At 45.1% G+C, this 27,958-nt stretch overlaps 2 protein-coding genes across 2 annotated transcripts; one reads left to right on the forward strand and one right to left on the reverse strand.

The window, feature by feature from the left end:
• Positions 1-214: 214 nt before the first annotated feature.
• On the reverse strand, positions 215-10,612 carry NUDT21 (nudix hydrolase 21). The gene is made up of 7 exons (XM_048515732.1): positions 10,316-10,612; positions 5,974-6,174; positions 4,946-5,009; positions 3,589-3,678; positions 2,230-2,305; positions 1,438-1,552; positions 215-504 (listed from the first exon to the last, which is right to left on the reverse strand). Exons 1-7 carry the CDS (start codon positions 10,429-10,431, stop codon positions 483-485), a joined length of 684 nt encoding a protein of 227 aa, XP_048371689.1. The 5' UTR covers positions 10,432-10,612; the 3' UTR covers positions 215-482.
• A 250-nt stretch (positions 10,613-10,862) lies between these two features.
• OGFOD1 (2-oxoglutarate and iron dependent oxygenase domain containing 1) lies at positions 10,863-27,648 on the forward strand. The gene is made up of 13 exons (XM_048515731.1): positions 10,863-11,382; positions 13,467-13,612; positions 15,360-15,406; positions 16,025-16,125; positions 16,898-17,014; positions 18,070-18,161; positions 19,552-19,680; positions 19,874-19,987; positions 20,487-20,566; positions 24,134-24,411; positions 25,029-25,151; positions 26,315-26,373; positions 26,791-27,648. The coding sequence occupies exons 1-13, from the start codon at positions 11,196-11,198 to the stop codon at positions 26,950-26,952; spliced, it is 1,635 nt and encodes a 544-aa protein (XP_048371688.1). The 5' UTR covers positions 10,863-11,195; the 3' UTR covers positions 26,953-27,648.
• The last annotated feature ends 310 nt before the right edge of the window (positions 27,649-27,958 follow it).

The raw sequence follows: 27,958 nt of genomic DNA on the forward strand, positions 1-27,958 counted from the left end.
TCTGAATTCCCCAGATAAGCCTCCACAGCTCAAGCGGCAGAGCGGGGAATCAAACCCGGTTCCTCCAGATTAGAATGCACCTGCTCTTAACCATTATGCCACTGCTGCTCTACAACTTTTTAGCCTCATCGAGGATGCTGTGGTACCAGTCACTCGATCGCAAAGGACCCTCGACCAGTCTCTTTGGAACAAAAACACAGAGCAAAACATAATGTAACACATTTTTTTGTTTAATGTTTTTTTTAAAAAAATCAGGTAACTATTACAACATAGGGGATTAAAACGCAACTACACTCATCATTCCACGACCTAAACAGTCAAGGTTCACTTTCCTATTCAGATGGTAGAAATCTGGGAAGCAAAATAAGGGGATGGAGAGGAAGAGAAATTTAAAAAAAAATCCTTGTATCACGTGTCCTTCTACATTTTAAAGCTGTTCTCACAGAGGCAGCTCCTGCCACACATTTTAGGAATACAGAAATTCAATTGTAAATAAAGTTGAACCTGCAAAAAAAAAGATAAAGAAATCAGCTGTCATTATGGATCCTTCAGATGAGAAGAAATTGTACGTGTTCCAAAATAAAGCAAAAATCCAGTGGCACCTTAAATTTTAACATTTCAATATGAGCTTGCTTAAGTCACAGCAACCCCTTCTTCCGATAGCTACGTGAAGAAAAATTATGCCAGAATAATAGGGAAGATGGGGGACATGGCAGAGAGGCCTAGTTTGAATTCCATCATGAATCTTCCAAGTATAAATTCCCAATGTAAGGGTGGAAAGGGAGGAGTAGCAAGTAATGTCCATCTGCCTTGTTACCTAGCCTAGTTCAGGTGCTAAGCCACCTGTCTACTTTCTGATGGTGCAGGCATCCAGAACAGGGCCTCCACAAATGATTATCACACAACGTATTGTCGAAGGCTTTCACAGCCGGATTCAACTGGTTGTGGTGGGTTTTCCAGGCTGTGTGGCCGTGGTCTGGTAGATCTTGTTCCTAACGTTTCACCTGCATCTGTGGCTGGCTTCTTCCAAGATGTATCACAGAGAGAAGTCTGTCACACAGTGTATGACTTCTCTCTGTGATACACCTCTGAAGAGGCCAGCCACAGATGCAGGCGAAACGTTAGGAACAAGATCTACCAGACCACGGCCACACAGCCCGGAAAACCCTCCACAACCAGATCATCACACACATTATTCTGATATGGGAGAAAGGATTCTTCAAAAAGGACATCATTCATAATATATTATTAAGAATTTCAAGGGGAAACAAACAACGCACAGAAAAACTGCTGTATGATATGCAGCTGTTAATCTGTATGAATCCCAGTTCTCAATTACTCAGCCAGTCTCTTATGAAACCAAGCAGAGAAGACTGAGAAAAGCTTCTTTACTTTCTGCAGACTGTAGAATAAAAACCAGAACACAGAATACTCTACCTGCTCAAAAGCTGGGGAAGGCTGGAGATGATCGGTCCGTAGCCTGGTGCATTGTCATAAAGCTCAAACAAAGGAGCAGCTACCAGTTTGTAATTTTTGGGGACCGCAAACAAAGCTAAAACACACATACAAGTGAGCAGTAATTAGAGAGCAGCAGGCTTCAAGAAAGGACAGAACAGCAGAACTTGTTTTTTATAACGCTGTGTCATATGTAACGTGGAATTATTCAAAAGGCATTGAGGCTTCCCAGTTGATTCCCAAAGACCCCAGATGGCAATTGCAAGCTCTTCAAAGCATATCACAGAACAAGCATGATGAGGCCAGAGCTGAGCATTTTTAACTCTCACTAAAATCAACGAGACAAGCTTAACCATATACCTAACCTTCCCCAGTGACTGCAAAATTACTAACAAGTATGTAACTTTGGCTGGATTGAACCCCACCCTGGACTTTAAAACCCAAAATCAAATAATACATAGCCAGACTGCAGTGAGGCTAAATAAGGTGATCAGGAGGCACTCTTAGGATGCTTCAGTGACAGAACTGCAGATCACAGTAGATAAGAAGCCTTGCAGTAGAAGGCATTTGCTTAAGTCCCCGCTCACCCTCAGCGTGCACTGGGATGCAATAAAGTGTACAACACGACTTGGATTTTTGGGAGGAACTCATGGGATTCAAATGCTATCAACATCATTGTGCATGATGGTACAAGTCACACTCTAAGGTTCACTGCTCTACACCCATCTCTTAAAGACACAAGATATGCATGAAAGCCGGCAAGAGGAAGCATACCCTTTTCTTGAAGCTGAACCAAGAAGAGCTTTTTGTGCTCTTTCGGTTTCGTAATATGAGCCGGAATATACGGATACTGTGGAAGACAAAAAAGAGAAAAGAAATGTGATTAACTGAGGCCTTCATACATCTAATTGTTCTATGTCACATGCTGTAAGTATGGGGATTCATCACCACCCCCACAGCAGCCATGAAAAAGGCACAATTCAACATGTGTGTGGATTCTAGTAAAGGAAAGCATGTGAACACATCCAAAGAGTTCAAAATACATCAAGGGTGAACCTGCGCAGGACTACTTACAAGAAACCAAAAATGGGAACAAAATCTGTGTGATACCCTTTTTTAATCCCATCAAAGCGTTGTGCAGGGATTCTATAGGGTTTTCAAGGCAAGATAGGTTCAGAGGTGGTTTGCCATTGCCCGTCTCTAAATAGCAGCCCCGGACTTCTTTGGTGGCCTCCTATCCAAAGAATAAACAGGCTTGCCCCTGCTCAGCTTCTGACATCTGAGAAAATCGGGCTAGCTTGGATTATTCAAGTCAAAGTAACCTTTTATTAGAGCAAACCAAGCAAAACATTTTAAATTGACCAGGCTGGAACATTTTTAAAGAGAAAGAAGGCAAGGAAGCACATACTTCAGGTCTCACAACTTGTGTTTTCATAGATAGAGGTAATCAGTTTTAAGGAAACATATGCAGCAAAATATTCCAAATCTAAAATTCTGAAACTAGATTCCAAAGACATTCTAGAAAGAGTCATTGAGAATTAAAGCTAACACCTTTTTTAGTGGCAACATATGAATTCAAGATTTTAGTTTCTAGCCAGAAATGGGAATTCCATAAGCATAGGTGAAGCAGTTATAACCGGTGGCAAAATAAGAGATAAAATCTAAATGGCTGTACCCAGATTAGGACTTCTCTGAATCTCCCTTCAACCTGCAGCCCACCCCCACCTGCAACGCCAGAGGGTCAGACAGCTGGCCAGAATGGCATGCATCATTGCTGGAGGAAACATACCTGAGAGAGAAAGCAATTAACCCATGTGCAACCCAGGTATATCCTGCACTCCCACCCAACTATGGCACCACATCAAAATAAAAAACAAAAACATACCATCATTCTCATTCATGCATCTCTAATTCAAGGAAACCACACAGTTAAAATATTCTTTCTTGGTCCTAATTCTACAGCTGAAGGATTCTCTTCCCTGCAGGTTTGCCTGAGTGTCCTTTGGGCGGGGGCAGTTTTTAATGAAACTTGCATACAGAGGAACAGGGTAGAGTAAACGTGCCCCAACAGCGCAGGACGGGTCTTCTAGAAGTCCAATAAATTACACCTTTAATGGCAGCTTCAATTATTACCTGTGGGGGCTCAAAATTCGGCCGCCACCAGTTACCAATGCAGTCATCAATGACCCAGTCCTGCTGCACTCCATCTTGACGGCCCAATATCTGTCAAAACACAGATGCAACAGAAGTCTTCACATGCTCCATGTCAGCACAAAGGGTATCTCAAATTAGTCATGTTAGTCCTACAGTATACATACAAGCAACATCTCTTAATGAACCAGCTTTGACCAAGCAGAACCAAACCCTACAATGTTTCCCTTTTGCCCTGGGTATTCAAAGCAAGCTTCCTACAAATCCAAGCTATGCTTGTGGTTACCAGTGAAAGCAGGGGGGGGGGGGGGGGGGGGGGGGGGGGGGGGGGGGATGATGAGAAGAAGAATCAGGACCCTAGTTAATGAACTGTGATTAATTTAAGCCCTCCCAGCCATATACACAGCATCAGGCTCAAATGTCAGTAAGCATTTTAACAATACGACCAAAACGCAGGACTTCAGCATTTCTCTGCCTTCCTTGCACAGTCATTACAAAGTAAATCAAAGTATCATATTAGCCCTGCTGATGATTTGTCACACATTTTCCCCCCTGGTGGATGAAGGCGAGAGGAACACTGTTACTGTATGCACAAAAATTAAATGAACACAGATCAGATGGTGGTTCTGAATATCACCAAAGCCCCATCAGAATAATGAAATCATTAGAAGTATTTAAGTTACTGTGATCAATAATCAATACAGGAATGCTAACAGGGGGAAAGTAATTAAGAATCTATTAACCGGTTTAAGAAGACGCTCGAGGTGCTGTTTGATCACATAATTTGTAACATTATCAGCCCCATCCAAAGGAGGAGGGCCAATCTGCCTGTGGGAGTGGCACAACGCTGGCAGATTTGCCCTGGCCAAGGCATTTGCCCCAGCAGAAGGGCAATTTCACCGGGTGCAGCCACTGCCCTCCCCAGCGCTGGGACACCATGCTGGATGCCACGCCAGCATCGCAGTGCCCCTACCACTGGCGTAGAAGGGCCGGATCAGGGGAGGGGCCTATCCTCTTGGCCATTAGTCCTATGATGCTGGCTGCTGGGACATTAGACTTATGCCACCTTTTTGGCAAGTGGTGGTTTCTTGGCGGTGGGGACGTTTTTTGCTTTTAAGCCTCCCCACTCTGCCAGGAAACCTCTATGGGAGTGGCGGGGCCAGCTGCCTGACTCCTTGGATAGGACTGCCCAGCAGCAGCCAAGTAGTTCAGTCCTCAAGTATCTTACAGATGTACTCAGCATCATTCATCACTTTCCATAAGAATGCAATCACAAATGGCGTATTATTGTAGTCCACCCCAGATCCTCAAGATAAAAATCCAGACACGATTCTCTTACCTCCGTCATTAAACGTTTGAGACCTTCTACTTCATCTTCTCCAGGATTAAGTTCACCACCAGGCCTGTTGAAAACAAATATCACAATAAAATACATGTCACAGGGATGCTTCCACAATTTTATCACAAGTTATGAAACTAATTCCAAAATAGCCCCTAGCCAATAACAATACTGGCTATTTCCATAGTTCGCATCTTCCATTATACAGTAAGCCTTTCAGAAATGTTAAGCTGTTTTAGAAAATTCAGTAATGTGTGTCACATAGTCAAACTACAATTAATTTTATTTAGTTTTCCAACAAGAGCAGTTGGCTTATGTTCTCTCACAATAATTCAGAGGACCCCAGGTGAACAAAAATCAAGTATTTAAAAGCAATTTTAGAAATTGAAAGGAATAAGGATTATGGCTTCTTCTCACTTTTGATCCTTAGAAAGCAGGTCAGCACAGCTTGATTTGAGACTGCATTTGGCTGATAAAATAGTGATTTTAAATCATGGACTTCTGTGTATTTTACAACTATTGTTTAGTTTACACAGTAAGCTGCCTTGCAAAGTAAAAAGAAGCTAAACTCTGTTCCACAGGAAGGTGATAGTTCTGTTAGTTGAGAAAGTTGTATGCTTCTGCATTAGAATATAGTTCTGAACAAATATAAGAATTATCACATTTTTATGCAATGCCTTTGTAGGTGCCTTCCATATTAGTGTGTTGTGGTTTATAATGACAGAACTGGGTGGACTTGGCTTCATACTTCAGCTAATGACATCAGGCCAGTTAAAGCCTTGATCTTTATTGAGAAAGAGTGGAACCAAAATCCGATTGATGGACTGAAGCACTAATGCTTTGGCTAATTAACTGAGCAAGAATGAAATGCATCAAAATACCGACTAATGCCTGAAGACCTAGAACAGTCTTTCCATGCAAGCGGCTAAAGAAAAGCGCAGACACAAACTACTAATTTTTATGTAGTCCTTTGCAACGCTCGTTCAGGGCATCATTAGGCAGCGCCATCTTTGGCAATGCTCACTTACAGCTTGAAAAAAGTCGTGCCCAACTGCAACAGCAATACATGAGGCAGCCGGTGTTCATGCACAATCAGGACCCCTTCGACCGTCCGCCGCATTCCAATCTTGTCAAATTCCTCCCTCATGCGTTGGAACCGAGCAGCTACTGAACTGTCCTTCTCATAAAGGGGTTCTTTGGTCCCAAAGGTGTAATTTGTGAGCGGATACCTGAAAGAGGCAATACGTCAAAACATAATTTCATGTAAACGGCCTGCTTGAGGTTTGAATAGCCACTAAAGGTGGCCCACCTGTAGCTTCTGACAGCAAACAGTCCTACAACACCTCTAATGGCTGAAGCAACAACTGCAACTTCTTTATTAAAGCACCGAAGCAGGAGCAATCTGTAGCAAGACTACAGTTGGAGGGAAAAGAAGTGCTTAACACTAGCTCTACTTTTCCCCTGCTAGGGTTCTGTAGTCATCCCTGCAGGGTCGTCGCTAAGGAATAGGCGAGACGCGGAGGAGGTTTCATCCCCCCCCCCACCCAACGTTCTACCACGGCGCTGCTGGGTCAGCAGTGCATTACTACAGGGTTCCATGCCCATATTTCCATGGTAAAGAAAACTACTGAGGCCTGTCCAACTTCTAAAACCAATCCACAGAATAGCAGTCAGCCATGACTTTATAGAAGTGAACCAAGATGTCAACTCAAGTGATGGAGAGGGAGGATATTTCCTAGACCAGTGATGGCGAACCTTTTTGAGACCGAGCGCCCAAACTGCAACCCAAAACCCAATTACTTATCACAAAGTGCCAACACAGCAATTTAACCTGAATACTGAGGTTTTAGTTTAGAAAAAACAGTTGGTTCCAAAGTGCGCATTACTCGGGAGTAAGTTTGGAGGTAGTCGGTGGCTTTGCTTTGACACAACCATGCAATGCTTTGAATGGGTGACTCACAACCCTAGGAGGGTTTAGAAGCAATGCTTTGGCTAATTAACTGAGCCAAATTGCCAGCAACCGAGCTTACTCCCAGGTAAAGGATTGTGCTTTAGCTCTTCCCATGAAAATCAGTGGGGTTTAACAGCACTTAACAGGGTTACCTACATGTCGTGCCCAGCAGCCAAGGCCAGCCTAGATATGTGGGGGGGGCATGATTTTCCACCCCCAACATGATGAAGTCTGCACACGTGTGCCCACAGAGAAGGCTCTGAGTGCCACCTCTGGCACCCGTGCCATAGGTTCACCACCACTGTCCTAGACTCTAGGGTGAGAACAGGATGAAGCAGTGACCATGTGACACAGAATGCATCTTGGAGTGCTTCCCATACATATTAAAACTTTTACTTAAGGAGAATGCGAGTGGGGGGGGATGGAAATGATATATAGGTTAGTGATATAGTACGAGATGCATTGAATGAGGGGAGAATTTCAGCATATGAAGCAGGAGGCAGTAAAGAGCCATTCCTTGAAAATGTGCAAAGAGCAAACTGTTTGTATTTCAAGAGTGGGAGGAGAGGCAACATGGACAGAAGCCAGAGAAGGTGTAAAACAGTCAGTTTAAAGGGATGGGTCAGACATACAATTCTCATGTGCAACACAAACCTCTGAAGCAGCAGCACCAGATTTACTACTAGCTTCAGACACCCAAAAAGTCTTCAAAGATTCCTCAGGGCTCAATTTTTGCTTCAACTGATAGACACAACTTTCATTCTGGAATTGCCAGGAATAAGATAATGCCACAGACTAAGCTTCCATATAATTGCAAGCTTACTATCTTACCACGCATGCACGGATATGGGGGTCAGTTCATAATTGCAACGCAGAATCGCTGTTGAGCATATAAAACGACCCGGTACAGAAAAACAAAATCCAGCAATGCCTATGCAAGTGCAAATCATCAAGGGATACATATATGGACACCTTTTGGGGGTGAAGTATTTCCCATACACCAACCAAGGCAAGTGTTTGAAGGGTAAGGGCGGCTAGGACAGGGCCATGGGATGGTGGCTTTGGCGATTGTGTGTTCCTGCATTGCAGGGGATTGGACCTGATGGCTCTTGGAGTCTCTTCCAACTCTATTATTTTATGTGATGCAGAGCAACAGCTATATAACATCACTCATCTTATCCCCCTGGACAGATATGTGTTCCACATTTAGAGAATACCTTCCCTTTGACCCTGATCAGAATAAAATACAATCTTTGTAATTCTTGACCTGCTTTTGGTTGACCTAGTTTGCTGGCTGAAATTAGACAATTTTTTACTGTATCTTCCACAAGGTACATGGATAATGAGAGGTTAAATGTATTCCCTTCTGAATACCTGAGAGGTAAGTTCAAAGATGTTCTGTTCTCACATAGTGTGCGTCCCTGTAGCTGTCAGGAAATGGAAGCTCTCCAACACATTCATTTAGACTGTAAGCTGTATCATTGTGAGTGCCAATTAAGGATTTCCCCCTATTGTCAAACCTGAGGGGAAGTTCAGCTCAATCCTGTGTCTACTTTCTGATAGAAGATAAAAGGGGCAGGATTTCTTTGGAGGCAGCAAAAATTTTGGCACAGGTATTCAGACTGAAAAACCAGAGAATCTGGATGCTGATTCTTAGTGTAAATTCCTTGTTTTAATACTTTGTCTCTTGTGTAAGTTTATAATACTTTATTTGCTGCTTTGCAATTTAACTGGTATTATATTTTCTGATTTGTACATGCTAATTTTAATTGGTTTGGGTCAGTAGACCATAACAGACAGACAGATAGACAAAAGGAGAGATCTGGAGACAGTATTACTGAGGCTGACATGTGGGGTTTCTCACCTACAATATTCAATATCTATGCAAGACTGCTCAGTACAACTATCCAAAGCTATGGGGTTATGCAGAGAACATTCAGCGATGTATATATTTAAACAAGGCACCAGAAGCTGCTGTGCTGGTTGATGGATTCTGCCCACAAACTGAGGTTGGGAAGCTATATGAAAGCAAGCTAAAACTGAATTCAGAGAAGATGGACCTGACACTGGTCAGAAAGGTGAATACCATAAGACTGTATCACCAGCTCCAGACCATGGTTGCTGGCCACCTCAGCCAACAAACTGCATGAACTCTTAGTTCCAGCTTTGGGGATAAAGAATCAACATCCAAATGATTTTTTGTTACATATACCTCAGAATTTGCTCCCTGTCTTGTATCTGGCAACATGAAACCATGCTACTGTAACTTTAAGGCTAGATCGTAACTGCAATCTGCTCTACACCAGGACTGTAAATGAAGACAACACAAACATTTAAAGTGGCACAAACAACCAGCAGCTCAGCGGAGGTTGTAACAAGTAGGGCCAATCACATTACAGAAAATCTGCACTGGCTGCACATTTGTTCCCAAATTCAGTTTAGGGTGGCAGTGCAAACCCTTAAGCCCTACACAACTCAAAAACCACATATGTATATACCAGATTACCTCTCCATGTTTATGTCCACAAAAAACACTCCGCTCCTCATATTTTACCTAGTATCCACTCTATAACGCTTTGAGTGACAGCTTTTTTTCTGGGGCACAACTATCCATTCAGAACAGCCTGCACCATTAAAACGAGCACATCGCATCTGTTGCGCTTTCATAAAAAATGTAGCAGCAGAATTTTTACGAAAAGATTTTTAGCAGACTGGTTTTGAAGTTTTTTATTCCGACCGGTGCTGATTTTTCCTCTTAATTTAAATGATATCATCGACTGTTGTTGAAACTGTTTTGAGCTACATGAACGAGCAGCCTACGAACACCTTAAATGCATACGTAACAGTCAAGTGCCTCCACATCATGCAACCCCTCAGCTATAAAGAAATCAAGCAGTACCCTCAGGCATGCAAACCAGGCACCTCCAAATTAATAAAATACCCCCCTTGCAGGAGCAGAAGGCTGAAGGTGAGGTAGTCATTACTTCCCAGGCCAGCCTACCTTGCAGGGTTGCTATTAAAGTGAAATAAATCCATGTTCATTGGACCAGCCTACTTTGCAGGGTTGCTATACAGGTGAAATAAAACCATGTTCATTGGGTCGAGCTGCTTAAAGAAAGAGCGCAATACGAGAATGCAGGGTTGCTATTAAGGTGAAATAAAACCATGTTCATTGGACCAGCCTACCTTGCAGGGTTGCTATTAAGGTGAAATAAAACCATGTTCATTGGACCAGCCTACTTTGCAGGGTTGCAATTAAGGTGAAATAAAACCATTTTCATTGGGTCGAGCTGCTTAAAGAAAGAGCGCAATACGAGTATGCAGGGGGGAAACCCATGCAATTGAGGAGCTGTGCTGCTGCTGCTGCCGCCGCCGCCACCCTCTTCCACCCTTCCCCAACTGGCACGAGCCCTACTCACAAATTGATGGTCCTCTCGAGCGTGAGGGGCTTGCTCTGCTGGATATATTTGTTTCCGAACTGGTTGACGCCGCGGGGCCAGCCGGTCTGGGAGCGGTTGGGCGGGACGACGGACATGCTGGAAGAGGCGGGAACGGCCTAAAGGGCCACAAGCATTCCTCAGCCGCGCTCAGCCCCTCACCGGCCAAAGCCTGCGCCGGAACCACCAGGCCAGGTTTCCGGAAACCAAAGAGATGCAATATAAAGGCGCCTTTTCTTGAGCACTCTAGGCAACTCACGGGCACAGAGACGGGGACCGAAAAGGCCAACCGCTCGACCACGACGCTGGCATCCGATTGGTGGAGACGCGCCCCAGCCAATGAAGACAGCTGTTGAAGAAACGCCTGTTCCTATTGGTGGCTGGAAGTCTGGTTTTGACGTTCTAATAACAGTCAATGAAAACGTTTCTATATAGCACTAAAAGAGCGGAGGCTTGCGCAGGCGCAATTCCTAATGTGTACTTCTTCCGCCCTTAAATAAATCCTCGTTTTTCCCTCTCCGCGCAATCGTATCGAACATATGCGGAAGAGGCGGTGACTGGTCGCTTTAGTTCAGGGGTGGCCAACCTATGGCATTCCAGTTGTTCATGGACTACCATTCCCATCAGCCCCTGCCAGCATGGCCAATAATTCTGTCTTTATGGTGCTTCCCACCGTTAGTCATTAGGAAAAGCATATGGAAAAACCTGTAGATACCATAGAACAGGAAGCCTTTTCCGGCCCCTGGTTCCGATCCATCATCCCATATCCGTTTTTATGATTGGATAACCTATTTGGGCCGGCTCTTGCTTCGCGAAGCATGATGGGACTTGGTTCCCAGAAGGAGGGGTGCACGAGGATAAAATGATGAGAAGGAGGCGGGGATCTCCCGTCCTGGTTAGCGGAGGGTCCGTCTCCTCGCCTAGGGCAGCTGCGAGAAAGAAGCCCCGCAAGCGGGAGTTGCGCGCAGAGTTTTCGGCTGCCCTGAAGGAGCCTCTCACGAGGGAGAAAGTGGCTGCCTCCTGGGCCCGCAGGGAAGGCCTCCAGCACGGTAGGAAGAGCAACGCGGATAATTCATTCATTATTATCGTTGTTGTTACCAGGGTCTTGTGGGTTTTTCTGGCTATATGGCCGTGTTCCAGTAGCATTTTCTCCTGTCGTTTCGCCTGCATCTGTGGCTGGCATCTTCAGAGGATCTGATGATAGTAAAGCAAGTGGGGTGTATATACCTGTGGAATGTCCATCATCAATTAGTGATGGCATCGCCATAGCAGTTGCCTGGTATTTTAATCCATTCGATTGCTTCCTGCCTGGAGACATCCTGTGTCTGGGTGTGGGTGGTGTTTACTAAAAGCTTTTGACAATACATTATTGTTATTATTAATTATTATTATTTTAAGAACATAAGAACATAAGAACATAAGAACTAGCCTGCTGGATCAGACCAGAGTCCATCTAGTCCAGCACTCTGCTACTCGCAGTGGCCCACCAGGTGCCTTTGGGAGCTCACATGCAGGAGGTGAAAGCAATGGCCTTCTGCTGCTGCTGCTGCTCCCGAGCACCTGGTCTGCTAAGGCATTTGCAATCTCAGATCAAGGCGAATCAAGATTGGTAGCCATAGATCGACTTCTCCTCCATAAATCTGTCCAAGCCCTTTTTAAAGCTATCCAGGTTAGTGTGGCCATCACCACCTCCTGTGGCAGCATATTCCAAACACCAATCACACGTTAGCATTGAAGAAGTGTTTTCCCTTTTATTAGTCCTAATTCTTCCCCAGCATTTTCTGCTAATGAATGCCCCCTGGTTCTAAGATATTGTGAGAAAGAGAGAAAAATTTCTCTCTGTCAACATTTTCTACCCCATGCATAATTTTATAGACTTCAATCATATCCCCCCCCTCAGGATCGTCTCATACTCTCCAAACTAAGAGTCCCCAAACGCTGAAGCCTCTCCTCATAAGGAAGGTGCTCCAGCCCCTCAATCATCCTCGTTGCCCTTCTCTGTACTTTTTCTATCTCTTCAATATCCTTTTTGAGATGTGGCGACCAGAACTGAACACAGTACTCCAAGTGCGGTCGCACCACGGCTTTATTTTAATTTATTCCCTGCCCTTTACCATAGTCTCAGTGATTGTAAAAAGACTGCACCTGGGTCCTGGTCCTCACTGAGGTGGTCATAGCCCAGCACCGTTTTGTGATAAAACCAAAAGCCTGTGGCACCTTAAAAGCTAATAGTTATTGCAGTATGAGCCAGCATGGTATAGTGATTAAGAGCAAGTGGATTCCTCTCTGGGAACCAGGTTTGTTTCCCAGTTCCTCTACATGAAGGCTGCTGGGGTGATCTTGGACTAGTCACAGTCCTCTCAGAACTCTCTCAGCTCCACCTGCTTCACAAGGTGTCTGTTGTGGGGAAGAGAAGGAGTTTTTATGCCGCCTTGAATCTCCTTATAGGACAGAAAGGCGGGGTATATATCCAAATTCTTTTTCTCTTCACTTAAGGCTGCATGAGGTACTTTGTCCTTGATTTTTTGGGAAGTATTTTTTGTGCCTTTACCCCATTTTTTACCCCCCCCCCAAAAGTATTCAATTTGCCTTGAAGTCAGAAAAAGCCACTCAAAACCTTCTCTGACCAGCAATTGGGGTGAGGGAGGAGCTTATTGCATGTCAAGATGTAGACAAAATAAGCATTGTTTCTTAGGATAGGTGTGTTGATCTGCAGTAAACCAGTAGCTTTACTGTCAAATCCAGTAGTGACCAAGATTTTTGGGGTACAGGCTTTTAATTGTCAAAATGCCCTTGGTCAGATATCATTTGCTGATGATGTTTGTTTTCTCTGCTAGTGAAATATAAACTAGGGTTGGTTTGTTTATTTAAACAGTATGTTTTCTACTGCAAGGCTGGACTCAAAACAGCTAACAAGATTTAAAACACAAGCAATCTAAACCCTTGGCACCACTAGACAACTGTTGTGCAAGAAAGCAAGTCTCACAGGTGCAGGACTAGTTGGCATTTTTGCCTTAGCTATTGGGTTGGAAAAGAAGGGGTCTCTGAATATGAGAGATCCTCCTTTATTATTCATCTGGCCCTAAGAACAGCATTGTTATATAAATCTGTAATCTGATTGTGTGTTGTCAAGAGGCCATTGTGTTGGATCCTGTTCCCTTCTGCCACTGTGTCATCCCAAACTTCATCCAAAATGAGAGTTTCCTAGAAGGACTGCAGAAAGAGTTGCTGAGCCTGGATTTCCACGAAAAGTGCAACGACTTATACAAATTCAAGCAGGTACTGACTTGAGAATGGAATGTTAGCTCTTAATGGATTCCAACCCTACATAGAGTCCACTATCCAAATGGCTACTTTCTCCAGGGGAACTGATCTCTGTCACCTGGTAATCAGTTATAATCCCAGGAGACGGTACTAAAATGTGTCCCTCAATGTATCAAATCATCTAAATTACATTGATTTGATGTCTGAGGCTCAGGTCATTGTGGTGAACATGGGAAGTCATTCAAATCAGTTTTGATTAACATATGGATGTCGCGGTGTGTCTCCGGAGAGTTTGTGTATGATTTATCCTAACTTGGTGTACTGGATTCCTCGTTGTATTGCTGTTTATCATACAAACATACTGTATGCAGAATTATTTATGCCTAATAAAGGTTTACTGTACTAATCCCAGGAGATCTCCAGCCACTACTTGGAGATTACAGTAAAAAGAGAATCACAGAATAAGTTAATTTAACTCAGCAGAAAGAACCATGAGGTGCAGCTATAATGCTAAAGTATTTCTTACGTGTATCTAAAAATGCTATAAAATACACTTGATAACCAAAAACTATACAGTTGATTAAGCTTGGTTAATGTTAACGGATTCCACAAGGCAGGATCGCCAATCTCCATCTGCCCCCTTCACCCCACACTTTGTCCTCCTGTACATCATGAACTAATCACCTACTTTCAGGAATTAAATCATAGAACTGACTCCTGCCTAATTTTCTTCTCCTGCACGAGGAAGGAGAAGCTCTTTTTTGACCCCTGCAAATGATGTTCTGGGGACTGTCAAAGCTAAATATATGCCTGCCCATTCACTCTTAGCGAGTGGTTTGTTTCCCAAAAGGAGAGGGAAAGAACTTTTTGATAGCATTTTCCTTCCTGATTGGCTGGAGGCAATTGTTTGATTTTCAGGCAAGCAGATGCTTAGCCTGCCATTAGCAAGGAATTTTGTTCTTAAGTGAGATAGCTGTCAGGACATTGAATGCCCATTAGGGACCAGCATGGGTGGGAGGAGGGGGTTACCTGTTGTGTTCCAGGAGAGCCACAGTCTTTGATAGCATTGTCAGAACAGGATCTTGAGCTACAGCTAGAAAACTCCAGTGCTGATTTGAAATCTTTCTTGTGAAAACAATGGGTGGAGGATGGAAGCTGGCTCCTGCTTGGCACATAGGCAGAACTTTGGCTTACAGAGTTGCACAATCTAGGTCAGGGGTCTGCAACCTGCAGCTCCAGAGCCGCATGCAGCTCTTTCAGCCTTATACTGCGGCTCCGTGTGGCCTGGAGGTTGGAGGGTAGCGTGGGCATGTCCCTCCAGGAAAGGTGAGTGGAGGGGCCAAACTGGAGGCGGCTCCGTAGCTCTTTGAGGCCATGGAAAATGGGTACAAATGGCTCTTTGGGTGGTAAAGGTTGCTGACCCCGATCTAGGTTAATCTTACTAGTCCACTTACACAGTAGTAATTGTATAGGGCAAATGAGAGCCAGTTTGGTATATGGGTTAGCATATCAGATGAGGATCACAGGGAGCAAAGTTCAAACCCCCCACTCTTGCCGGGCTACCTTGGGCCAATCACTCATGCTCACAGTAACCTACCTCACAGGTTTGTTGTGATAAAAAAGGAAAAGGGCAAAATGTTGGAAACGACATTGAGTCTTCATTGAAATGTAGAAGAATCAAGTAGATATATAGACAGTGGAATCAGGATATTGGGTCAGAGCATAAAATTTGTTACTCTTGTTTCCTCTTCTATATGCAAAGTCAGATGACCTCCAGAAGAGAGAAGAACCCCACGTTGCAGCTTTAAGGTAAAGTTATTGCTGTGTTTTCTGGCATAACCATAGTGTGGTTTATGGTGGCCGAGCAAAAGAAGCCAATTTTATGAATTCTATCCTGGAATTAACCCATCTGGTGCTGCCAGAAAGCTGCTTATTTTGCAGTATCAGTTTTGTGCATCTCAAATTAACCTGTTTGGGCTTCAATTCTGTACATTCGTGCTTGCTTGGAGTTACTGTTATTGTTATTACAGGCTCAGGGTGGCTTCCAACATAAAACAGTACAATTGCAATACTGTGAAATAATAGACTGATCCAGCAACCTGGCCTGTCAATAAAACATATCCCAGTGGCAGCCAAATTTCCATAAATTACATGTTAAAATCCCCACAGCCAACACAGAAACATTTAGGGAAGAAGAGGATGGGAAGAAGGGAGGCCACTGGATGGAACCATTGCTGCCTCTACCGTAGGCCTGGTGGAACAGCTCCGTCTTACAGGCCCTGTGGAACTTCATTCCACCAGGCTGGGCTAAGCCTGCCTTCCTGGGGTGGGGGTTGCAGCCTACAGCTGATGTCTAAAGGCAACAGTAGTGGCTGCACCGGCTGAAGTGCTGCACGCTCACATTCCCTGCTCCCTCTTGTCTCTCAGGAAGGTTCTCTTTGACGAGTTCCGGGTGTGGCTTTCAGATGTGGCCCAAGTGAAACTGGAGCCAACCATCGATTTGTCCTGTGCCAAATATGAATATACAGGTGAGGAAACGCCTTGCCGTCTCCCTCAACACACCCGTACCAACGACAGAGAGGGGCTGAGCAAGCAGGACATGAAAGACCTCTTGGCCTGGGAGGAAGAGGCTGCAGCACTTGCTGTGTGGGTGGGGGAGGGGGGAGACTAAGAGAGGATGGAGAGCAATAGCCTATGTTTTGAAAGGTTGTAACCACTGTGGAGGTGTCATGATAGGACAGCAAGATATGAATACAGTTTTTAAAAATGTGGAGATTAGCTCCATATGCTGATAAAAGAGATGAGCATCTCATCTCTGAAGGACTTTTAGTCAGAAGACTTCCACCAGTGTGGTGTAGCAGTTCAGAGTGGTGGGCTCTAATCTGGAGAATGGGGTTCAATTCCCCACTCCTCCACATGAAGCCTGCTGGGTGACTTTGGGCTAGTACAGTGGCAGGAGATGGACGGAACACACTCTGCCTGTGTCCAGCGGCAGCAGTCCATTAAACATTACTTCCACTTAAGACAGAGGTGCAGAGGCTGGGTGTGAGACAGGTTAGAGCAGAAAAGTTATGAACGCCTTGGTCAAGCTGGCAGTGCAGGTCAATCTCCCTTCTGTTAGGCTAAGATGGAATCCGCTCCCAGTTCTGTTATCCTCAGTGACAATAAACTGAGCGCAAGTAGGAACCCGGCAGTGTAGTTCTTCTGGGTTCAAAACAACTTGCTGATTTGTATCAAGCATGCCTGGCCATTCAAGCCCTGAGCCAGCTGCTCCTTCACCTGAATTGTATGCCTTTGCAGATGTCCTGCTCTGTCACGATGATGAACTGGAGGGGCGGCGAATTGCCTTCATCCTCTACCTCGTGCCACCGTGGGACAGGAGCGATGGGGGCACTCTCGACCTTTTCAGTACAGATGGTAGGTAGGGGGTCATTGGAAGCCTTCTTCTCTTGCAGTATTCTTCTTGTGCCCTTGGAGCCAGCAGTCTACAAGTGTCAGTGAAAGAATGCCTGTTAAATGCCACCTGTTATATTACCTTCCTGCCTTTACTGTCTTGATAGTTGTGCATTTTGACAGCTTAAGTAGCATTTATACTCTGCCAAGGAAACAAAACCTGTGTGATTTCCTCCTGATCCAAGCAATCATATACAACTCTAACTCATCAGAAATAACGATGTTCCAAGACACTGCAGCACCTGAATTTTTATACCCAGAAAGAAACTGCTTACATTGCAGACCAAAGCTGAGTTACAGCCTTTGCAGTTCACTGAAGTCCATAGGCTTAGAAAGGTGTACTTCTGCTTAGGATTGTACCATTAAACCTGTAATGAAAACGAGGATATTGAAAAACCTAGCCCGTGGAGCCCAGTGTACTCACTTGGGGCTTTCTCAGATTTTGATGTTGGCTATTCCGCTATTCCACGTTAAATCTCAGCTTGATTCTACCAGTTTAGCAAAGAAGAGTCTTAGTAGTAGGGTACTTTGGATGTCCTGGCTTCTGCCATCTCGAGTTAAAAGAGGACAGGGCTAGGACTTCTATCTTACTCAGTGGCCCACATCCTGACAACATAAGGAGCTTGAATATTTTTAAAGTCGCTGGAACTTTTTTTAGAGGTTCAAATTGGTGGCGTTCTCTGAGATTTTCTGCAAACTCACACATGCACACTTAACGCTGAATAAGTCCAATCAGCTTCTGTGTATCCTAGTGGGCGTGGCTTGTGAGTCTAGGATGCGACATCTAGCAAAACCAGCCAGCATGTCTTGGTCTGTGCATTAATTTTCGGTGGATGCAAAGAAAGACTCATAGAAATGCAAACAATTGGTCTGGAGAATCAGTAGGGAAAATATGAATGGGAAGAATGCAAATCCTTTGCTGGCTTTGTGGCTTGGGGGTGGTAGCAGGGGGAAATGGGATTGCAATGATGGATTCAACTAGGCAGGGATTGATTTTTGTGATTTTTCTCCCCCAACAGATCACTTCCAGCCTCAGCAGATCATCAAGTCACTGGTCCCTTCGTGGAACTCCCTGGTTTTCTTTGAAGTGTCGCCTGTCTCTTTTCACCAGGCAAGAGGGCTCTTGTTGCTTTTGCACATGTGCAGCCATAATGCTGGTCCTGCTTCCCCCTCTGTTTGTTCAGACCCTTCTTTGAAGTTGTCTTATACTGAGCCCCAGACCATTTGCCCATTTAGGTTGGTGTGGCCCTTACGATCTCAAGCATCTTTCCCAAACGTTTTTTCCTAATAGCTGCTAAATAGATCAGAAGGCCTGTAGCATTGTTAAAGAATAGCAACATTAATAATAACACTAATTCAGATACGTGGAGGGAAATCAAACTGGTCATTTTTCTTAAGTTTGCAAGGGGGAGGAGTCAAGACAGAGATTGGGTGATGTAGTGGTTAAGAGTTTGATTCCCCACTCCTCCACATGAAGCCTGCTGGCTGGCCTGAGGCCCAACCACAGTTCTTTCAGAACTCTCTTAGCCCCACTTACCCCACAAAATGTCTGTTGTGGGGAGAGGAAGGAAATGTGCCTGTAAGCTGCTTAAGGCTCCTTAAAGGAAAGAAAACAGGCAGTATAAAAATGTACTCTTCTCCTCCTCCTGAATGCCTTCATGTGTCATTCAAGGGTAAATGACTTGAACAGACTCCTGAAGAGTTCATATTGACCTCTGTTTCAACTCTTCCACCCTCACCTTGTAACCTTCCCCTTAAATAGAACTTCCAGTTTTATTTCCTTACACACATCTGAAGAAGTAAACTGTGACTTACAAAGGCTCGTGTTGAAATACACAGTTGTCATTCTCTAAGGTGCAACTGGACTTTTGCTTTCATTTTGCTGTAGAAGAGAAACACAGTTATTCCTTTGCAACCAGTATCTGCTAGCATTTAAACAAGAGATGCCAGAGCTTAAACCTGAATCCTTCTGCATGCAAAGTAGGTGCTCTACCACTGAGCCATAATTCCCTTCTGATTCCCAAATAGCAAGAAAAAAATAGCAAAAAAGGCCAGGCCCTTTTGCTAAACAAATTATTATTATTATTTATTATACTTGTATACCGCCCTCCCCTGGAGGGCTCAGGTGCTTCTGGTTCCTCAGGCATGCCTTCCTGACTTGCTCTTTCTGCCTAAATAGGGATGTTTAGGGGAATTCAAATTAAGGTCTTCCAAGGAGCTACTGCAGCTCTAAGCCTCCTAGGGCCAATCTAGGTATGGTTATGGTGGGATCCTAGTATTTTAAACACAGTTGTTGGCCACTCATGGCCTTTATTTGGATGTATTTTCACTGATGGCGTAGCTTCAGTGTCATGTTTTACTTTCCCCAGTCTTCAAAATGACACAGGATAAAACCTGAAATCACTAGAGGAGGTGTTGGGCCCCATTGAGACCTTGATCTGACTTTTGTGTTGGAGAAGTGAATGCTAACTACCTGTTCTTTTGCTTTCCTTCCTCTCCAGGTGGCTGAAGTCCTTTCCAAAGACAAGTGTCGGTTGTCCGTGAGCGGCTGGTTTCACGGCCCCTCAATTGCCAGGCCTCCATGCTACATTGAGTCGCCCCTTCCACGGACTTCCCACATTCCTTTTGATGTAAGCAAACCCTGCTCCCTTTTCAGGTATTCTGGCTCCACAAATGAGTCACACAGTCAAGTACTCTTGCCACTTAATTTGAAGGGATTCTGACCGAGGGCTGGAGGTCTTGTTTGATACCAGAATGAAAACATTAGTGGGTTTCTTTCTTTCTCTACTTTTCTCCTTCCCATCTCTTATGATTTTTCCGTAGCACGAAATCTTGTATCGCTGGATCAATCCAACATATCTGGAGATCGATTCCCAGAGCCGGATCCAAGAGGAGTTTGAGGACCGGTCTGAGATCCTGCTGAAGGATTTTCTCAAGGTGAGTCTTAGAAGAGCCACTCTGATCCAGCAGCAACACTGACTGAGTAAGCAGTTCTGCATAATGGAGTCTGTGTAAAAATGACCTCCTTGACAAAGTTGGGTTTGTTACTCAGTGGAACCCCAAAGCTGGTCTGCTGTTTCTGAAAGTGACCATGATGCAAAGCCTTGCACAGTGATCTTGTCCACTCATGATGAAAAGAAAAACTGCGGTTCTCATGGTCAGCTCCTGCCTCTGGTCAGAGTCCCTTGGCACTGGTAACAACCAGATGACAACCACCTGGGAGCAGTAGACAGGACAGCACAGAAACTTGAGCAGTCGATCCCAGTCACTGGTTCATGTCTTGTATCTGTATCCCTGAAGGCTAACGGCTGGCTCTGCTTTCCCGGGCGAAGCCAATAGCAGCCCAAATTGTAGAACTCTAGTTGGGGGTTTCTTGCCGAGCAAACAGTACCGCACAGTGGAAAACCCAGGCTGTTCTGTTGTGCTTGGTTCATAGGCAGACAAATTCCAGCTGGTCTGTGAGGCTCTGAAGAAGGGAGGACCCAAATGGAACAGCAGGGGGCCCCCTAACAAAAGGTAGGAACGTGCTGTGCTCAGTTGGAGATCATCAGGGTACCTCGTTGCGCCTGTCTCTGTGCTGCATGGGTTAGCTTGCAAGGGTTGAGACCCAGGAGTACTCATTTGAATATCTAGTCAAGAATTTGACTGTAAGGGATCATGACCCCAGGCACTTTAGCAAAAGAAATATATAAATGTCTCAAATGTTGGAAAATGAATGGACATTCTGTCATCTAATAGTGGACTTGTGACAAGCCAAATACTTATTACAAATCCCGGATTCTAAACAACGCTGGGTACTGACTCGAGCCAGATGCAATGCTTTTCCCCCTGCCCTTTTGCAAGGCCGGATTGAGAAGCGGCCTCTATCACATAGACTATGCCCTTTCTGTCCCACCATGGTGGAAACATTGGACCACATTTTATGTTATTGCCCAAAATATAATCCCCAGAGGGAAGCTTTAGTACTACCGATAATGGGAAATGTGCCCCCCAAAATATCAATCCCAAAATTGTTAAACAGTAATAATCCTTCCATACTTGGGAGAATAGCCAATTATTTGCTGCAAGTCATGTCCTTAAGAGGTATGTAAAATAGGCAAGTACAAAACTATTTAAATGTGAAATACTCCATACCTCTGATATTCCTGGGGTAAGGAGCTCACTGTTATTTATTGCATTTTATGAAAAATTTAATTAATTTATAGTATTAGTAATTTATAGTATTAGTAATTTATAGTATTAATTAGTATATACAATTTATATATCTTGGGGAAGGCTATACCTTTTTAGTAAATAGGCTATGAATAACGAATATCTTAATCCTGTCTTTTAAGTGTAGTTTTACTATACCTGTTCACAATCCCGTGTACAATGGAATGGACAAAATTTTTTAATCTACGTTATTTTTATAAATGAAGTGTGATTTTAGAATGTAAAACTACTCATAGACAGTACAGTTCAGTACAACTCTTTTAAATTTAGTGATGGTCTATACCAGGGGTCGGGAACCTTTTAGACTCAAAGAGCCATTTGGGCCCATTTTCCCCGGAAAAGAAAATTCATGGAGCCGCTAAGCTGGACGGAGGCGCAGAGGCCGCTTTCTGCAGAGGTCAACACCCTTCGGGCAGGTTTCACTTTCACCGGCCGGACAGCTGTTGCGGCTGCTGCTTCTGCTCCCCCTCCTTCTCCTTGCTCCTTCCCCCTCCCTTCTTCGACTTCTGATAAGCGAAACCCATCAAAAAATTTCAAGTGCTAACTCCAGGGCTGAGCTGGGGGATTCTGGACTGTTTCGGGGATTCTTCAACGGTTGGTGCTGGTTTTTTTCTCTTCCAGCAGTCAGCCCAAAAATCCTCTCGAAACAGTTAAGCAGAATCCCCAGCTCAGCCTCCTGGAGTTGGCAACGCAGAGGATTTTTTGATGGAGTTTCGCTTATCAGGAAGTGTCGAAAACACTGGAGCTTCGCCCAGCGGAGGAGGTGGAAGCGGGGCAGCGGAGGCCGCTTTTTTCTCTTCCCCCTAGAGTGGCGGCCTTGCTGAGGCCGCTTTCTTCTCTCTCAGCGGTGCACGGACGCTTTTTTCTCTTGGGGCGTGCTGGAGCCGCCTTCTCTCTCCGGGGGGGGTGCAGGTGGTGGTGCGGCGGCGCGGAGGCCGCTTTCTTCTCTCTGGGGGGGGCGGCAGCACGGAGGCCGCTTTTTTCTCTTGGGGGCGTGGCCTTGGCGCTGAGCCGTCTTCTCTGGGGGGGTGGTGGTGGCGGCGGCGGCGCGGAGGCCGCTTTCTTCTCTCTCGGGGGGGGGGGTGGCAGCACGGAGGCCGCTTTTTTCTCTTGGGGGGGCGGCGGCGCGGAGCCGCTTTCTTCTCTGGGGGGGTGGTGGCGGCGGCGGCGCGGAGGCCGCTTTCTTCTCTCGGGGGGGGCGGCGGCGGAGCGGAGCCGCTTTTTTCTCTGGGGGGGGGCGGCGGAGGCCACTTTCTTCTCTGGGGGGGCGGCGGTGGCACAGATGCCGCTTTCTTCTGGGGGGGCGGCGGCGGCGCGGAGGCCGCTTTCTTCTCTCCCCCCGGTCGGGACGGCGGCACGGCGGCAGTCTCTGCGCGGGGGAAGGGGGCGGAATCCCACGCTGCCCAGGAAGGGGCGTGGAGCCGCACCACAGGCTCTACAGAGCCGTTTGCGGCTCGCGAGCCGCAGGTTCCCGACCCCTGGTCTATACTCACGCTTTTGTATCTTATGCCAATAAAGGTCTATTGTATTGTATTGTATTGACAAGCCTAGAGAATTCTGGAGGATAATACATTCAGCCATCCAAAAGAACTTAAAGATGAATGTACAATGAGACCAAAGGTCTTTTTGTTGGGATTTATGGCTGGAACTTTGGAAAGGAAACGTGGTTTTTTGTTTTTATATATGAGAACAGCATCAAGAATAATATAGAGCAAAAATTGAAAACTCAAGCTGTTCATACAATAAAAGTGTGTGTGTATGTAAGAGAAACAAATGTATGAGTGGGTTTCAAGTCTATTTTAACACTGAGACTTCATAGAGAAAATTGTGATAAGCAATCTATCAGTGATGTTTTAAGGAACATAATTTTGATTTTGTTAACAGAGACCAAGAGATATCATTTTTGGGGGATTTAATACTCGATGCAGACGAAATTGGGAGTCCATAATGTACCTGTCAGTATTTGTAATTTTTGTAACTGGTTTGTTAAATTGCTTTTCAGTCTTAATAAACAAAATCTAACAATAAAAAGAATGTGGCTGTACAGCATTTATGGGCAGTTTCAAGCTTTAAAGAACTTGCTAGCCGCTACAACTGTGTAGTGTGGTTACAGCTGCTTGAATTCTCAGTAGGCAGAGAGGTGCAAGACTTGCAAGGAGATGACAGTCAGTGTGGCATAATGGCCTGTCGTTCTAGGATCTGGGAGACTCAGCTCTGAATCCCCACTTTACCATGGAAGCTTGCTGTGTGACCCCCAGCCAGTTAAACACTCTCAGCCTATATTCCCTCATAGGATGGTGGTTGGACAAATAAAGTGGAGAAGAATGTCAAACACTTTGGGGAGAAATGTGGCATACAAACAAACCTTAAGCTGAAAGCTAGCATGGCATTGTGGATAGATGGTCGGCTTTGGGAGGGAGGCCCTGCGTGTTTCACGCATACCAGAGCAGCCGTTGGAAACAGAATCTCTGAGTCACGTTCTCTCCTGTAATGTTTTTTACCACATAGTGTGTACTTTTCCCTTTAGACATAGGAAATTAGTTCAGATCCGTACTCAACTACAAATCTCATCAGCTGACCATTTTTCTCTCTGCGTCACCCATCTTTTGAGTTGGTTATGTATGGACACCATCCAGAGTTCTTAGTGGAAAGAAAGGATGCACGTATGATTGATAAACTTTCGTGCATCTCTTGGACCCACGCACAATGAAAATCCTGTATCTTGGAAGTAGACTAAATGGTTCAGATGAGCTGATAAATGCTTCAGTTGCCTGACAATTTCAGAGTATAATTTAGTTCAGAATTTACATTGTTTGTTTTGGGGTACTGAACACACAATTGGTCCTGTTATCAACATTTCCTGTCTTCCAGGTTTTATGAGCAAGCAGAAGAGGAGAGCCTGCCAGCCATTTTGAAGGACTGCATGGAGCTGTTCCGTTCAGAGGCCTTCTTCCTGCTTCTTTCCAACTTCACAGGCTTGAAGCTGCATTTCTTAGCACCTGAGGAGGAGGAGGAAGAGGAAGAAGAAATGGCGGCAGGAGGAGATCCTTCTAGCTGCACAGAAGGGGAAAGCAGTCGAGAGGAAAGCAACGGGCACAATAGTGCAGGGGAGCTAAAGGGAAACTCTGAAAACGATGGATGCAAAAGTGGTAAGAAAGGCATGGTGATTCACTCATTAAAATTGCAGGGGTTTTTTTCCAATGTGGCCCCATTGATAGTCTATCCAAAGTGAGACGTTTGGAGTTGACACGTGCTCTGCTTAATTCATTGGAGGCAGCTGTTCTCTTGCAAAACTGGCATCCCTTAACCCCTGAAAATGACAGCGGGGTTGCATCTTGAGAACCATTGAATGCAAAATCTAGTGCAGAGTATGGCTTTCATTGAAAGAGAAGCTGGACTTGAGTTCTCTTATGAAGGAAGAAAGCCTCTTAAACATGGAAACCTGCTAGTCCGGAGCATTTCACTGATCTAGGCCAAGTACAGTGTTTAACATGGCCACTACCCATCAAGCCCTGTGCCTTAGCACTAAAACAATGATTATGTATAATTTTTGGGTTGTTCTTCCCCATTATGACTGCATCTTCTATCCTTGTGTTACAAGCACATTCCCCAGACACCCCAAATTCTGCCTAAGGTGCAAGGCATGGCTAGAGAGATGCAACATTGCAGGATCGTTTTAAAGAGGAGAGTTTTTCTTTGCTAGTCTGGTCACACAACCAGCACTAGAGGAAAAGCATGCTTGAAGTTTTTTTTTCCCCTCTGTCAGGCTCAAGAATCCCTCAGTGTGCTGGAGAGCTGAGACACTGGACCAAAGGCTGCTACACCCTTGTCCACGATGCCCAGACAACGGAGTTCGCCTTGGATCTACTGCTCTTCTGCGGCTGTGAAAGTCAGTTGCAGGGGAAGGGTGGCTGTTAGGTGTCTGAGATGGGATGCAAAGGGCTGGATCCTGTGGAGCCCCCCTCCCCCCCCGCCCGCATAAGGGTTTTTTTCCTGTCACACCAGAGACTTTGTGCTAGGGGAAAGGCAGAGCCAGAGGCATAGCAAGGGGGAAAAGCGCCCCATGTACTGGTGTGTCCTCCACCCCAGAACGCCCTCGCTGCACCCCCACAGGGGCGTACACCTAGTTCGTGGCGCACTCCCTGGCCCCCTTGGAGCTACGCCTCTGGGCAGAGCTGTTGGCAGAATAAATTCCCAGGCTCCAGCTACCCAGAAACTGGAAGAGCTTGACACTCTCTAGGCTTCCAGCTCCCTGAACAGCTGCACTCCCAGAGACCATCCTCCTGTGATGCTGCACCACACAACCCAAAGCATAGGCTCATTCTGCACATGCAGAATAATGCACTTTCAAACTGCTTTCAGTGCTCTTTGAAGCAGTGTAGAATAGCAAAATCCACTTGCAAACAGTTGTGAAAGTGGTTTGAAAATGCATTATTTTGCCTGTGCGGAAGGGGCCATAGACAAGCATCCTTAGGTACCCATGTTCCATGGAGTTGCTTCTGCAAACAGTAGCACATGGTTTTCTTACATAGTTTTTGTTGCTTATATTGCTTTTCTCATATTACAGCAAAAAACTAAGGCATTTTATGTGATAACTGGTGTGCCCTCGCTCTATTTCAGCCAAGTTAAATGAATAGAGTTAAATAGTCAAGGTGGACTGTTCAGTATATCAAGTCGCTGCATTTACTTTTACTAAACAGTGCAGCTTTAGAAAAGGGGATGGGGGGGGGGCAGATCACACTGGGAAGCTGGTTTCTAGAAAACATCCTACCAACCATCACTGGGGTAAAGCACAGCTGTCTTCCATCTGTGTTGGGGTACAGGAAGCACTGAGCTACCGTAGCCCCCTCGTATCCTCTGTACTGGTCTCCTAAAGGGCTCTTTGATCAAACTGGCAGGATATAAATCTAAAGTCAGTGAGCATCCTTCCTTAATGGGTAGCTTTCCTCTCGTTCTCCACTTTAGGTGGTACAGGTTTACTGGAGGCGTTGGGTGTTTTTCTGAAAGCTGTGCCAGTTTCAAATAATGCTGATTTTTCCCCCCTCTTTCAAGGTTGGAATGTGGACTGGGGAGGCTTCACTTCATACATTGCAAAGGATGAAGATGAAGAGGTAAGAAACCTGGTCTCTTCTAAGGTTGAGAGAGGCAGCCGGCCAGTTTGGGGTTTGCTTCATCCAAGCTTGTGACTTGAGCACATTCCTTAGCTTGGTCAGGGCAGCAGGGCTCTGAGGAGTTCTTCCCAAACTGCGCAGCCAGCTGCTGCAATTCCAGTGAAACGATGTCTAATTTGCACACTTCCTGAATTTTATGGCAGCCTAGAAATAGGGTCAGAAGTGGTTAAGATGTAACTTAAAAGGATATGCAGGGAAAGAGAGAGGCCCTTTTAAACTTCGAGACCCCGTTGGGAGAAGAAGGAGGGCGGTTTACCTTTTCCTTTCCCTGACACTGATGTATCCCAAGCACCACTCTTTAAAAGCAAACCTACCAGTTTGTTTTGCTAACAATTCCTATTGTGTCCTCCCCTCCAGCTGCTGACTGTCAACCCAGAGGACAACTGTTTGGCTTTGGTTTACCGAGACCGGGATACACTGAAATTTGTAAAATACATCAACCACCCTAGCTTGAAGCGGACAGCAGCACAAGCCGAGACAACTGGATTTTGGGATTTCTGTTTTGTTTACTATGAATAACTGATAACAAAGTCATCCTCTAGAAGCAAACCCCCCCCCTTTTTTTTTGCACTGGACCTTTAGATAAAAAGAACACTGATAGCAATTTTTGAAACACCTTCTAGGGCCTAGGCTCTTACACAGTCTCCCCCCTTTCTTCTGTCCTCCTGTCAATTCAGTGGCCTTCAGCAAATGAACCACAGTGTCTTGGGCATCTCTTAAACTGTAGGTACTGTCAACATTTGCCTTGGCCTTGTGCTTCTGGGTTTCTGCTCAGCTTCAGTCTGAACATCCTAGGGGAAGCCATGAAAGGCTGCTCGCAGAAGCAGACTGTGGACACAAATGGTTTCTATCCTGGAGCTATGTCTTACAAGCATGTTCTGTGAACCGAGAAGTAGATTCTCTGGTTAAAAATACTCCCAAAATGTTTTTTTCCTAATGTTTTTCTAAACCAGATCTTTGATATCCTCACGAAGGAAGATGAGTTCAGCTGATATGCAATAGTGACATACCCTTGGGAATTTTGCTTGTAAAATAAGCAGCCAGTGGCTAAAAAAGTGAGAGGCTCAGGGCTTTAGCACAATATTACAAGAGTTTTATAGTACAAGCATTGCGGAGGGGGATGCGTTAAACAGCCGCCACTGAAAGGTGGCCTAACTATACATCCTTTCTCTGTCTAATGTACAGTGTTTCACAATAAAAGGAGTGAATGTGTAAGAATCATGTCACATTCTTCCCCCATCAACAAAGATGATATTTAAAGTGATATGCACTTAGCTGTTTGTGGTTGTGTGTTGTTATCAAAGAGGAACTCCAGCCCAACAGTTTGATTTGTCCCATGCATTGCAGTTATTATCCATCATGGATAGTATATGGCAGTGGTGGCGAACCTATGGCACTCCAGATGTTCATGGACTACAATTTGGAATTGTAGTCCATGAACATCTGGAGCGCCATAGGTTCGCCACCATGGGTATATGTTAAAGCTGCATCATGTTTGAGCTGTGTTGTTTCTCCTCCAGATAGG

Source organism: Sphaerodactylus townsendi, linkage group LG14 (assembly GCF_021028975.2).
Source record: "Sphaerodactylus townsendi isolate TG3544 linkage group LG14, MPM_Stown_v2.3, whole genome shotgun sequence".
NCBI lineage: Eukaryota > Metazoa > Chordata > Lepidosauria > Squamata > Sphaerodactylidae > Sphaerodactylus > Sphaerodactylus townsendi.